The sequence below is a fragment of the Saimiri boliviensis genome, chromosome 1 (assembly GCF_048565385.1).
Source record: "Saimiri boliviensis isolate mSaiBol1 chromosome 1, mSaiBol1.pri, whole genome shotgun sequence".
Classification (NCBI taxonomy): domain Eukaryota; kingdom Metazoa; phylum Chordata; class Mammalia; order Primates; family Cebidae; genus Saimiri; species Saimiri boliviensis.
In genome coordinates, this window is record NC_133449.1 from 32,410,880 (window position 1) to 32,423,283 (window position 12,404).

General features: G+C 38.7%; 1 protein-coding gene and 1 pseudogene across 1 annotated transcript in view; one reads left to right on the top strand and one right to left on the bottom strand.

Moving 5' to 3' along the window:
* Window positions 1-12,404, top strand: part of TTC27 (tetratricopeptide repeat domain 27) — a 197,595-nt gene that overhangs the window by 123,352 nt on the left and 61,839 nt on the right. Inside the window, exon 13 of the mRNA XM_003926820.2 lies at window positions 2,403-2,630. Within this exon, the coding sequence (XP_003926869.1) occupies window positions 2,403-2,630 (228 nt within the window). The remainder of the gene's footprint in view (window positions 1-2,402; window positions 2,631-12,404) is intronic.
* Window positions 10,086-10,851, bottom strand: LOC104651186 (small ribosomal subunit protein eS4, X isoform-like; annotated as a pseudogene).

Genomic DNA, 12,404 nt, shown 5'->3' on the forward strand with positions numbered 1-12,404 from the left:
AGCCAACTTACCTCACAGTTGTATCCCTCATAATCTCCCAAAACTCAGTATGCAAAGCCATGCATTAGGTGTCTTAGTTCTGTTACCACACATGATAATTGAAGTAATTCTTTCATCACGGGATATTGTAGACTACCAGTGTTTCCTCATGATCACTGCAGCCTCTCTGTCTTCAAAGCTACCCAGATCAGATATCCATCACACATTTCCATTTTTCCTAGGAGTACATTGCCTGCAACCCTTTCTATACCCAGTTACTATAATGGTCATTGTTTAATTACAGACCAGTATAGAACACTGTCACTGGCTAAAGCAGACAGGAATTTATTAGGTGAATTGGCCTTTAGAATTTCTGGGGTGATATGGGTACCGTACCATCCATGCCAGGCTGTCAAGAGAAATGCCTTCAACCACATGGTAAGATGTTTTCAGCAAAAATTCTGCTGTGGCTACAGTCTGTGGTTGAATACATCTCTTCATAGGTGACTAGAGTTATAGTTAGATATTTTAATAGCTGTTATATTTGTGTATGAAGAGAGGAATTACATGGATTATACTCTAAAACTTTATGTTTATTTTGACTATTTGGGACTTAAAAGTATTTTTTCTTAGAAACTGTTTTGTTAATTCCAGTTTCACTTTCAGACTAGGTCTAAAAGCATACATAACCCATTGCGTATCAGAAATGCAGAGGAGCCAACATCCAAAGACACTTTTAGAAGCATAGTCCTCTTTTAAAAGATTTCAGAAAAATTAGGAGTATAGATATGCCCATCTAAAGAAGATCAAATATACAGACTTTCAGATTGCCAACTAACATATGTTAGGGACTTTAAAGTGTCATTTTAGCTACTAAAGGATGGCTTTCCTGGGTATGTACGTCCATTTTGGCAATGGCTATCTTAGCATCCTTGGCAGCACCGCTGCTGTTTACTTGAAGGTGCGTGTGTGAGGATGCAAAAGAGGGGTACTACTGTGCTTCTCACTCTGTGTTGAAATTTATCAGAAGTGGGGCGGTGGACATGGTGGTGGGAGGGAGTTGAGGAGTGGTGGCAACAAGTACACAGTTAGCCTTCGTGATGAAGTAGCTCCAAACTGTGGACATGTGAGAATAATGCCTAACCCTGTGCAATGTACTGAGGATGATTTTTTAATTTCTAAAGTGAATGGGCTGTCTAGAATCAGATAGGTCTAGTATGGGCAAGTTTTATCTGTGAGGTAGGGTGTAGTTTGGGTCAGAGGTAGGTTTTAAGCAATGCCTATTAAGTTGTATATAAACTTACATAAAACTTAATAAGCATTGCTAAAAACCCCTCCTTTATAAATTCCTCAACAATCCCAGGCTCCCCAACCTTACCATTTTGAAAAAGGAAAAACATGCTTTTCCTTGTCATTGGGTAGAGGTGAATGAAAGGTACTGATCTAAAAAATGATTACAGTGGTGACACCTGGAGCAGGTGATGGGTCCACCTGATATGAAGTAAACCTCTCTTCCATGCCTTTCCTTGAGGACTCCAGAGGGCCAGTAAAGCAGTGTTCTTTTATTCCTCATTCCTTTCTTTACTTGCACCTTAGAGGCATACCTCTTTTTATTGCACTTCAGCTTATTGCACCTCACAAATACTTCACCTTTTACAAATGGAAGGTTTGTGGCAACCCTGTGTCGAAAAAGCCTGTCACACCATTTTTCCAACCACACGTGCTTGCTTACTTGATGTCCATGTTAGCATTTTTTAGCAATTAAGCTGTGTATCTTTTTTTTTTTTTTAGACATAATGCTGTTGCATACTTAATCGACTATAGTATAGTGTAAAAACAACTTTTTTTTTTTTTTTTTTTTTGAGACAGAGTTTCACTTTTGTCACCCAGGCTGGAGCACAGTGGCCCAATCTTGGCTCACTGTAACCTCTGTCTCCTGGGTGCAAGTGGTTCTCCTGCCTCAGCCTCCCAAGAAGCTGGGATTACAGGCACCCACACCGACTAATTTTTGTGTTTTTAGTAGAGACAGGGTTTCACTATGTTGGCCAGGCTGGTCTCAAACTCCTGAACTCAGGTGATCCACACACCTCAGCTTCCCAAAGTGCTGGGATTACAGGCATGAGCCACCATGCCTGGCCTAAAACAACTTTTATATGCTCTGGAAACCAAAAACTTTATGACTTGCCTCATGGCAATATTCACTTTATTGCCGTGGTCTGGAATCAAACCCACAATATTTCTGAGGTATGCCTGTATTTATTTTGTATTGGTCCTCTTACTCAGCCTGTGTCATTGATGTATGAAATAAGAAATCGCAAACATTGAAAATAAAAATTTGGATTGTGTGAGATTTAAGATGTGTATGTGCTAAAAAAAAAAAAAAGTAGCAATTAATCATTCTGAAGCAATTTCATTGTTTCCAGGCAGAAGAAATTCTTAGACAAGAGCTGGAGAAAAAAGAAACGCCAAGTTTATACTGCTTGCTTGGAGATGTCCTTGGAGACCATTCTTGCTATGACAAGGCCTGGGAGTTGTCCCAGTACCGCAGTGCTCGTGCTCAGCGCTCCAAAGCCCTCCTTCATCTTCGGAACAAGGAGTTTCAAGAGTGTGTAGAGTGCTTCGAACGCTCTGTCAAGATTAATCCCATGCAGGTTAGAAAATTCATAACCTCCTACTGCTCTCAACACTGTGCTGTTCTTTGGGTTTGATCTTACAGAAAGAATACCCATTTTCTTTCTTTTTTTTTTTTTTTTTTTGAGATGAAGTCTTGCTCTGTCCCCAGGCTGGAGTACAGTGGCTCGATCTCAGTCACAGCAACCTCTGCCTCCTGGCTTCAAGCGATTCCCTGCCTCAGTTTCCTGGTTAGCTGGGATTACAGGTGTGCCACCACACCCAGCTAATTTTTGTATTTTTAGTAGACATGAGGTTTCACCATGTTGGCCAGGATGGTCTCAATCCCTTGACCTTGTGATCCGTTCCCCTGGGCCTCCCAAAGTACTGTGATTACAGGCATGAGCCACCACGCCCAGCCATGAGTATCCATTTTCTAACCTGATAACTGGTGAGTTTGTTTTTGACAGCTAAGAACTTATTCTCTAATAGACTTCTTGCTTGTTGCAAACTTATTTGTTGCAAAAATCAGACAGGTAAGGTTTGTTCAAATTAACTTTCTATTACTTTAACTTTCTGTTTCGTTATATTTTTTTTTCCTTATCTGTCCTTAACTGACATACAGCTATTAAAATTAGGTACAATTTTGAACAGATACGTTAGGAAGAAAATGAATATGAGATCAAATTGCAGACAGCTGAGGATTTTGCAAGTATTTGCTGAAATCAGTAGTGAAAGAAAAGCCTTTATATAAATTGGATAACATATAGAATGAATTATTGATCATTTTAACAAAAATGTGTATTTATATACACACAAATAAATGTTTAAAAGTTTTCTTAAAGGTTTGAAAAAATAGTACAAAAGGGTCTGCATCTTTAAACTAAGTGACGTGAAAAATCCACAGGAGCGGATCTAATTTTGAGCAAAAAGAGATTAACCTTATTTTGTATTTAATGATATTAAATATTATCAGAATGATTTTATTATTAGAAATGGTTATTTTTTTCTACCAAACTTTATTTAATTTTCTACCAAACTGCCTTCCCATTTCACCAATCAAAGGCGCATATAACTAACTGTCAATCATGGCTCTTGAAAAACATGCACACTGACTTGCTGTAATCACCAGTTAAAAATACTAACGTAATTAGTGACAAATGTTCAAGCACTTGCTATGATCCAGGTAACTTATTAGGCATTTTGCCAGTATTCGAATCCAGATGGTCTGACTCTTGAGCCTACACTGTCTTTTTTTCTTTAATTATAGTGAAAAACATAGAAAAATTACCATCTTAACCATTTTTAAAAGTACAGTTCAAGGCTGAGCATAGGGCTCATACCTATAATCCCAGAACTTTGGGAGGCTGAGTCAGGGGGATCACTTGAGCTCAGGAGTTTGAGACCAGCCTGGGCAACATAGTGAGACCTCGTCTCTGAAACAAATGAATGAATGAATGAATGAATGAATGAATAAATAAATAAATAAATAAAAATGAAAGTACAGTTCAGTAGTGTTAAGTACATTCACATTGTTGGGCAACCAATTTCCAGAACTTTTTCATTTTGTAAAACCAAAACTCTATACTCATTAAGCAATTCCCTACTTCCCCTTTGTTCCCCACCCTGGCACCTGCAACCACCATTTACCTTCTGTCTTATGATTTTAACTACTCCAGGTAACTAACTTGTAAAAGTGGAATCATATAATATTTGTCCTTTTGTGACCCACTTATTTCACTTAGCTTAATGTCCTGAAGGTTCATTCATGTTGTAGCATGTGTCAGAACCTCCTGCCTTTTTAAGGCTGAATAATATTCCATTCTGTGTACAGACTTTGTTTTGTTTACCCATTCGTCTATCAATGGACTCTTGGCTTGCTTCCACCTCTTGACTGTTGTGAATAGTGCTGCTGCAAACATGGCTGTGCAGAAATTGTCATTTTTGAACTGGATAACTGAGGGAATGCCTTTTACATTGAAAACATCAGAAGTGTGTTTTTTTTTTGACAGATTGAACTAATTGCTTACTTTGCTTACTCTGTATGGTGAATATAATTAGAACCTTCTAAATCAGGTAAAAAGCTAGGAAAGCGAGTAGGACAGCTCTGAGTACAGAATATCAGCAGAAACTAATGTATTTGACAGCAAGATGCTTAGAGTATAATTAGGAATTGGTTTTTGTTGACAGTTTGCTATAACTTGTTGGCTATCAATTGGGGATGATTTTTTTCCCCAGAGGACACTTGGCAACTTATGGAGTCATTTTTGGTTTTCACAATGGCGATGTGTGGGGATATGTTACTGACATCTAGTGGGTAGAGACCAGAGATGCTGCTAAACGTACCATAATACACAGCACAGCCTCTACAATAAAAATTATTTGGACTATGATTTCACCATTGCTGTAGTTGAGAAACCTTCCTCTAATTTGATTATCACTCTATTTTTTTAATTTCTGGTTTTTGGTAGAAGGGAGAACTCACTCAATGTTGTTTTTAAAATTTTACTTTTCTGGAAAACTGTATTATATCCTTGCATATCTTAGAAGCTTCTGCCTAAAGTTTACCCTAACTGCAACTCCCTTATGAGTTGGGTAAGTGAGTTCCCACCCTTAGCTTGCCACAGTCTCAGTTAAATCAGTGTCAGGAACCTCAAGACGTGAATTGTTCTCTGCAGGCACAGTCTGTTCTCAGCACGTTAGCATTATCCTTTTCCTCCTGCCTCACTGGCAGCTCCTCAGGCTCCCTTGCTGGTTCCTAGAGATACCCTAAAGGCTTAGTCCTTGGACATTGTCTTTGTCTGCACTTTCTTGATTTCATCTAGTGCTGGAACTTTAAGTTCCAATGTACACTGACAACTTCCCAGATTTTATTTTCACTCCTGTCTTCTCTCCTGAACTTGATGCCAGTACTTAACTGTTTACTTGATCTCCTCATTCCTCACTCCAACTTTACATTTCCAGCATCTGATCTCTTATCTCTCTTATCTCTCTTCCTCCCAGGCTTATCCCTATCCCTATAATAGCAACCCCATCCAACCTTGGAGTAATGCTTAATTCCTCTTTCCCGTATACCCCACTCTAATTGATCAGCAAGTCCTAGCAGATCTGCCTTCAAAATATGTCCAGAATCAGACTCCTTCTTACCGGCTTCTGTCATCCTGGTTCAAATCCCCATTGTCTCGCACCTGGTTGATTATGTTACCTCCTTATTGGTCTTCCTGCCTTTCTCCTTGCCCGTCTGCCTATTCTCAAAGGACATCCAAATTTATCTTTCAAACTCGGGTCAGATGTCATAATACTATCTCTTAATGGCTCTCAAGGCTTTCCCCAGAAGAAGTTCCTGGCACTTTTTCTCCCTCCTTCCTCCAATTCTGCCCTTTCTTACCCCACATTGCCTTCTTTGTTCTCTAAATATGCCAGGTACATTCCTGCCTCAGGGTCTTCCTCTTGCTCTTCCTCTGCCTGGAATGTCCTTTTTCCATGTATCTGCATACCTGGCTCCCACTCTCATTCAGGTCTACTTGAAGGTCACTTTCTCAGAAGGGCCTTCCATGATCATTCTACTTAACATTGTACCCCCACCTTATGCTCCTAATTTTCCTTCCCTGCTTTATTTTTTTTTTCCATAGCACTTATGTATAGTTTACTTTTTTAAAAAAAAAAAAGTTTCATTTTGTCTTCACTAGAATGCAAGTCCCATGAAGATGGTAATTTTAATCTGTATGGTTTGGTTATATTTTCCTAGTGTATATAAAAGTACCTTGTACATATTAGGTATTCAATAAATATTTGTTGAATGGGTGAATAAATAGTATCATCAGCTACTTTTTTTCAGCTAAATGTATACTAATGTGCCTGTACATAGCACTGAGCCAAAGAATGAAGATGTAGCAGCAGGTCAGCAGATAGTCCCATTTGTATCATGGCAATCTCGTGAAGCAAACAGACAGAGCGAGCTAACAGTATGGTACATCAAAGAAATACCTAGCAATTTATATGTAAAGCACTAGTTATATAGAGGCCAAAGAGACCCTTTCTACCTTTGGTGGACAATGAAGACAAGATGTTGGAGTTGGCTTTGAAAGACAGTTGGGACTTGACTAGGCGAAGAAGGGCAGTGGTGAGGGCATTCTAGACAGGTAAAGAGTATGAACAAAGCTCTGGAAACACAGAAGGGGGTGTGTGTGTGTGTGTGTGTGTGTGTGTGTGTGTGTGTGTTTTGGGGGAATAGATGTTTGGCGAAGAGGTTAGTTTTTTAGGATGAAAGGAAATGGGACAGTTACATTGGGAATGCTAGACTGGAGCTAGTTTATGAAACAAACGCCTTTAATGTGAGGCTAAACCATTGGGGTTTTTACTGACAGCTGATGAAGGGTTGATTTGTTTGGAGCTTTGTTTTAAATATAGGAATGTGGTGTGTAAAGAGGTAATTCAGGAATATTGTTTTGGCAACACTGGCTGTGGGAGATTCTAGATGGGGCCTGAGTTAAGAGACTGTAGCAGTAGTCTATTTTTTAGTCATGACAATTCTTAGTGTGGGAGGGGCAATAGGAAGGAAGGGATGAAGTGAGGGAAGTCACATGGGAGGACTTGACAGGGCTTGCTGGTCTCATTATATAATTTAGAATTAATTATTTACATAGACAAAGATATGACATTTGCTCAAAGCAGAGTCACAGTATAAACAGATGTTAGATGAGAATATTTTGCAGATTGTCATATGAATCCAATTCAGGCACACAGTAAACCATGCCAAAATATGCAAGCATTGAATGCTACAGTTGTACAGAACTACTACAAGATGCAAACTTGAACACCATAAACTCATTTTAACTTGTGAACCAAATTTGAACTGTCTGGAGGGAGAACACATATAGGTGTTCTCCTCTAAGACCTGCAATAAAGACAAACAGAAAAATGGAATTTACAGAAATTCTATCCTGCTTTTTAGACATATCCAGAGAATTAGGTTAAATAACAAAATTTAGGCAAACCAGAAGTGGTATTTGAATGGCTTTTGCGCATCTTAATAACTTTCTGAAGTCAAATTGGTATAAGAATAGTTGTATCTGGAAAGTGTTAGTGGGAAAGAGGCTATTGTCATCTTTTAGATTTAAGCACATTTTAAAGTGAGAGCTTAAATAAAAGCAAAGACCTTCTATAACATGATTTGAGAGCTCAAGTTTAAGAAATGAGCGTTCCTATACAAAATAAAAGGGTTTGGTCTTGTATCAGGGATGGGATGCAAAACTATATACATTGTCTATGGTGCATTCATTAGAGAACCAAAAGACATGTACCATTTATATTTGTGATTTGGAAATTGCTACCTATTGTTCACTTATACCCACTTGCTTCATTTTTGCAAGTGACTTCTAAAACTGCTTAAATTCAACCTTAGACTTCTGAGGTTTGTGGGATATTGAAAGCTGAAGAAAGTGGGAGGAAAATCCAACCAAATCTCCCAAAATTTCTCAGGCAGAGGCTAGAATTAAAATATACATTCTTGTTTCTATTCTTAGGTAGTTATTATTCCGGTTACACTCTGCTTTTATGCAAAAAAGTAAAAACAAACAAACTGTTCAGCTATCAAACCAGTATGTGTAGCACTGAAAAAGAGAAATATTATGTCCTATCAGTTTTTCCATCTCCCACTTAACACACACACATTTTTCCTTTACTTCTGTCCGTCTCTTCTACCTTTTTAAAAATTTATTTTTCTTAACCTCCTCCTTAATCAACTGGTCACTAACCTTCGTGAGATTATATGATATTGCTGACAGTATATGTACAAGCATACCACAGAGATACTGTAGATTCAGTTCCAGACCATCATAGTAAAGTGAATATTATAATAAAGCAAGTCATGCAAATTTATTGGCTTCCCAGTGCATATAAAAATTGAGTTTATGCTGTAGTCTATTAAGTATGCAATATTATTATGTCTAGAAACAAACCCTACATAAAATGCTAATGATCCTCTGAGCCTTCAGTGAGTTGTAATCTTTTTGCTGGTGGAAGGTCTTGTCTCAGTGTTGATGGCTGCTGACTGATCAGTGTGGTGGTTACTGAAGGCTGGAGTAGCTATGGCGATTCCTTAAAATAAGACAACAGTGAAGTTCGCCACATAGATTGACTTTCCTTTCATACCAGATTTCTCTGTAGCATACAATGCTGTTTGATAGCATTTTAGCCACAGTAGAACTTCTTTCAAAATTGGAGTCAGTCTTCTTTAAGCCTGCTGCTACTTTATCAATCAGGTTTATGGAATTTTATAAATCCTTGTTGTCATTTCAACAATGTTCACAACATCTTCACGAGGAACAAATTCCATTTCAAGAAACCATTTTCTTTGTTCACGCATGAGAGATACTTTAGGAGGCTGAGGCAGGCCGATTGCAAGGTCAGGAGATTGAGACCATCCTGGCTAACACGGTGAAACCCTGTCTCTACTAAAAATACAAAAAATTAGCCAGGCGTGGTGGGGGATGCCTGTAGTCTCAGCTACTCAGGAGGCTGAGGCACGAGAATCTCTTGAACCCAGAAGGCAGAGGTTGCAATGAGCTGAGATCATGCCATTGCACTCCAACCTGGCTATACAGTGAGATTCTGTCTCAAAATAAATAAATAAACAAGAGGCAACTTCTCATTTCTTCAAGTTTTATCATGAGATTGTGGCAATCCAACCACACCATCAGGCTCCCCTTCTAATTGTAGTTCTCTTTCTATTTCTACCATATGTGCAGTGACTTTCTCTACTGAGATCTCGAACTCCTTGAAATCATCCATGAAAGTTGGAATCAGCTTTTTCTAAACTCCTATTAATGTTGATGTTCTGACCTTCTCTCATGAATCAGGAATGTTCTTAATGGTGAACATTAGAATGGTGAATCCTTTCCAGAAGATTTTCAGTTTACTTTGCACAGATCTATCAGAGGGATCACTATGTGTGGCAGCTATATACCCTTATGAAATGAGTGTACATCTTTATCAGAGCTCTTGTGTGGCCACGTGCTATGTCAATGATCAGTAATATTTTGAAAGGAGTCTTTTTTTGAGCAGTAAGTCTCCACAGTGGGCTTAAAATATTCAATAAACCATGCTGTAAACAGAAGTATTGTCATCCAGACTCCATTGTTCCACTTAAAGACCTTAGGCAGAGTAGGTTTAGCCTAATTCTTTAGGGGTGTGGGATTTTCGGATGGTGAATGAGCATTGGCTTCAACCTAAAGTCACCAGGTGTATTAGCCCCTAATAGGAGAGTTAGCCTGTCCTTTGAAGTCAGGCATTGACTTCTCTCTAGCTATGAAAGTCCTAGATGATGTCTTCTTCCAAAAGAAGGTTGTTTTGTCTTCCTAGAAAATCTGTTTGGTGTAGCCACCTTCATCAATGGTCTTAGCTAGATCTTCTGGATAACTTGCTGCAGTTTCTCTGTCAGTACTTGCTGTTTGATTGTGTACTTTTTTGAAAAAATCGTGCCACATGATTTTTAATTACGCATAAAGATTTAACATGTGACCCAGGGACCATTTCACCGACTGCTCTGTTTGGCCACCAGTCTTGTCTTTCTCTTCAGCAATGGTGAGGTGGATACCCTTTCCTCAGGGAAGAGAAATCCATGGTTTGTTGCCCTTGCCAATAACAAAAATATTGGAAAGCCGAGTGGCAAAGCTGTTTCTATTGGCATCTTTCACGTGAACCACATCGAAAGATCCAGGGTGCCTCTCTTGGTTGGTAATCAACACCAGTTCTTCCCAGGTTAGCACCCTCAGTCACCATACACAGGTTACCAGTGTCAAACAATGAAATCAGTAATTTTGCCAGTCTCCAAATCAGTCTGAATGGTATCATTCACCTTGATGGGGGATCAGGGTAGTGAATGGTTCGAGCATCATGAGTCACCAGATCAGAGATTCCTTTTGTGCCCATGAAGATTTTTCTCACTTTGCACAATTTGTACTTGGCCTCCTTAGGTGTAATTCAGTGTACAGCAAAGCAACCCTTGGTGTCATAGATCAGACGGAAATTCTCTCCCGTCTTGTCATCGATCTTAATGAACCACTGCATGCAAATCTTTACTTCATCTCCTGTTAGGGCATACTTAAGTCTCCTCCTTAGGAAAATGATGAGGAGGAGACAGTCTCTCAACTTTTGGGGACCGGTGGATGGATGAGGAGCAAACACACCGGTCAATTTATCCAGCATCCAATGCTTTGGAGCTGCCACCTGCTTCAGATGCGTCTTGGGACCACGAGCCATGGCTGTGTTAGGCAAGGAAAGAGGACCTCCATTTTCTGGTGAGCATAGAAATTCTGATTATGTACTTTTATGTTATGGGGATGGCTTCTTTCCTCAAACCTCATGAACCATCTCTACTAGATTCAAACTTTCTTCTGCAGCTTCTCCAGCTTTCTCAACCTTCGTAGAATTGAAAAGAGTGAGGGCCTAGCTCTGAATTCAGCTTTGACTGAAAAGAATATTATGGCTGGTTTGATCTATCTAGACCTCTCAGACTTTCATCATATCAGCAATAAGGCCATTTCACTTTCTTATCACTTGTGTATTCCCTGGAGTAGCACTTTTAATTTCCTTTAAGAACCTTTCATTTTGCATTCATAACTTGGTTAACAGTTTGGTGCAGGAGGCTCAGCTTTCAGCTTATCTCAGATTTTGACATGCCTTTCTCACTAAACTGAATCATTTGTAGCTTTCTTTTCTTCTATTTCTAATTGATACCTTATAATTATACATATTTATACATACATATTATACATATACATTGTAATTATACAATTTTCTGTTTTGATGCAGATATATGTTGTATTGATCAAATCAGGGATTTAACATGATGATCACCTTATACATTTATCATTTCTTTTTGGTGAGGACATTCAAAAGCCTCTCTTCTAGCTCTTTTATGATCCACAGTACCTAATCATTTCTAGCTTTTGATTTAGAGTGAGGGATGCAGACTCTTCCTTTTACTTGAACACTAAGAGGCACTGTAGAATTATTAACTGGCCTAATTTCAATATTGTTATGTCTTAGGGAAGCAGGAGACCTGAGGGGAAGGAGATGATAGGATAGCAGCTGGTCAGTAAAGCAGTCAGAACATACACAATTAATTTCACTGTCCTATATGTGTGCAGTTTATGGTGCCCAAAACAATTGCAATAGTAACATCAAAGCTCACTGCTTACAGGTCACCATAACAAATGTAATAATAACGAAAATGTTTGAGAGTTACTAAAATGTGATGGAGGCACAGTGTTGGAAAATAGCTGATCTTGTTTTACTTGTATTTCCTTACTCCACCTCATATTGTTTTATTACTTTTTAAAAAAATATATTTATTTTTGCAACAGGGTCTCACTCTGTCACTCAGGTTGGAGTGCAGTGTTGTGATCTCTGCTCACTGCAGCCTCCATCTCCTGGGTTCAAGCAACCCTGCTGCCTCAGCTGCCTGAGAAGCTGGGAATATAAGCATGCACTACCATGTCCAGCTAATTTTTGTATTTTTTGTAGAGGCAAAGTTTCACCTTGTTTACTCAGGTTGGTCTGGAACTCCTGGGCTCAAGTGATCTGCCTACCTTGACCTCCCAAAGTGTTGGGATTATAGGCATGAGTCACCCTGCCCAACCTCATATCATTTTAAAGCAAATCCCATACATCAAATCATTTCATTAAAAAAAATTTGAGTATATTTTTCTAAGAAATAGGGAATTTTTAAAAACTGTAATATCATTACACTTAAAACATCAGTAATAGTTTGTAAGACACTTTTGATTGAGTTTCTATTTTAATTGAATAAA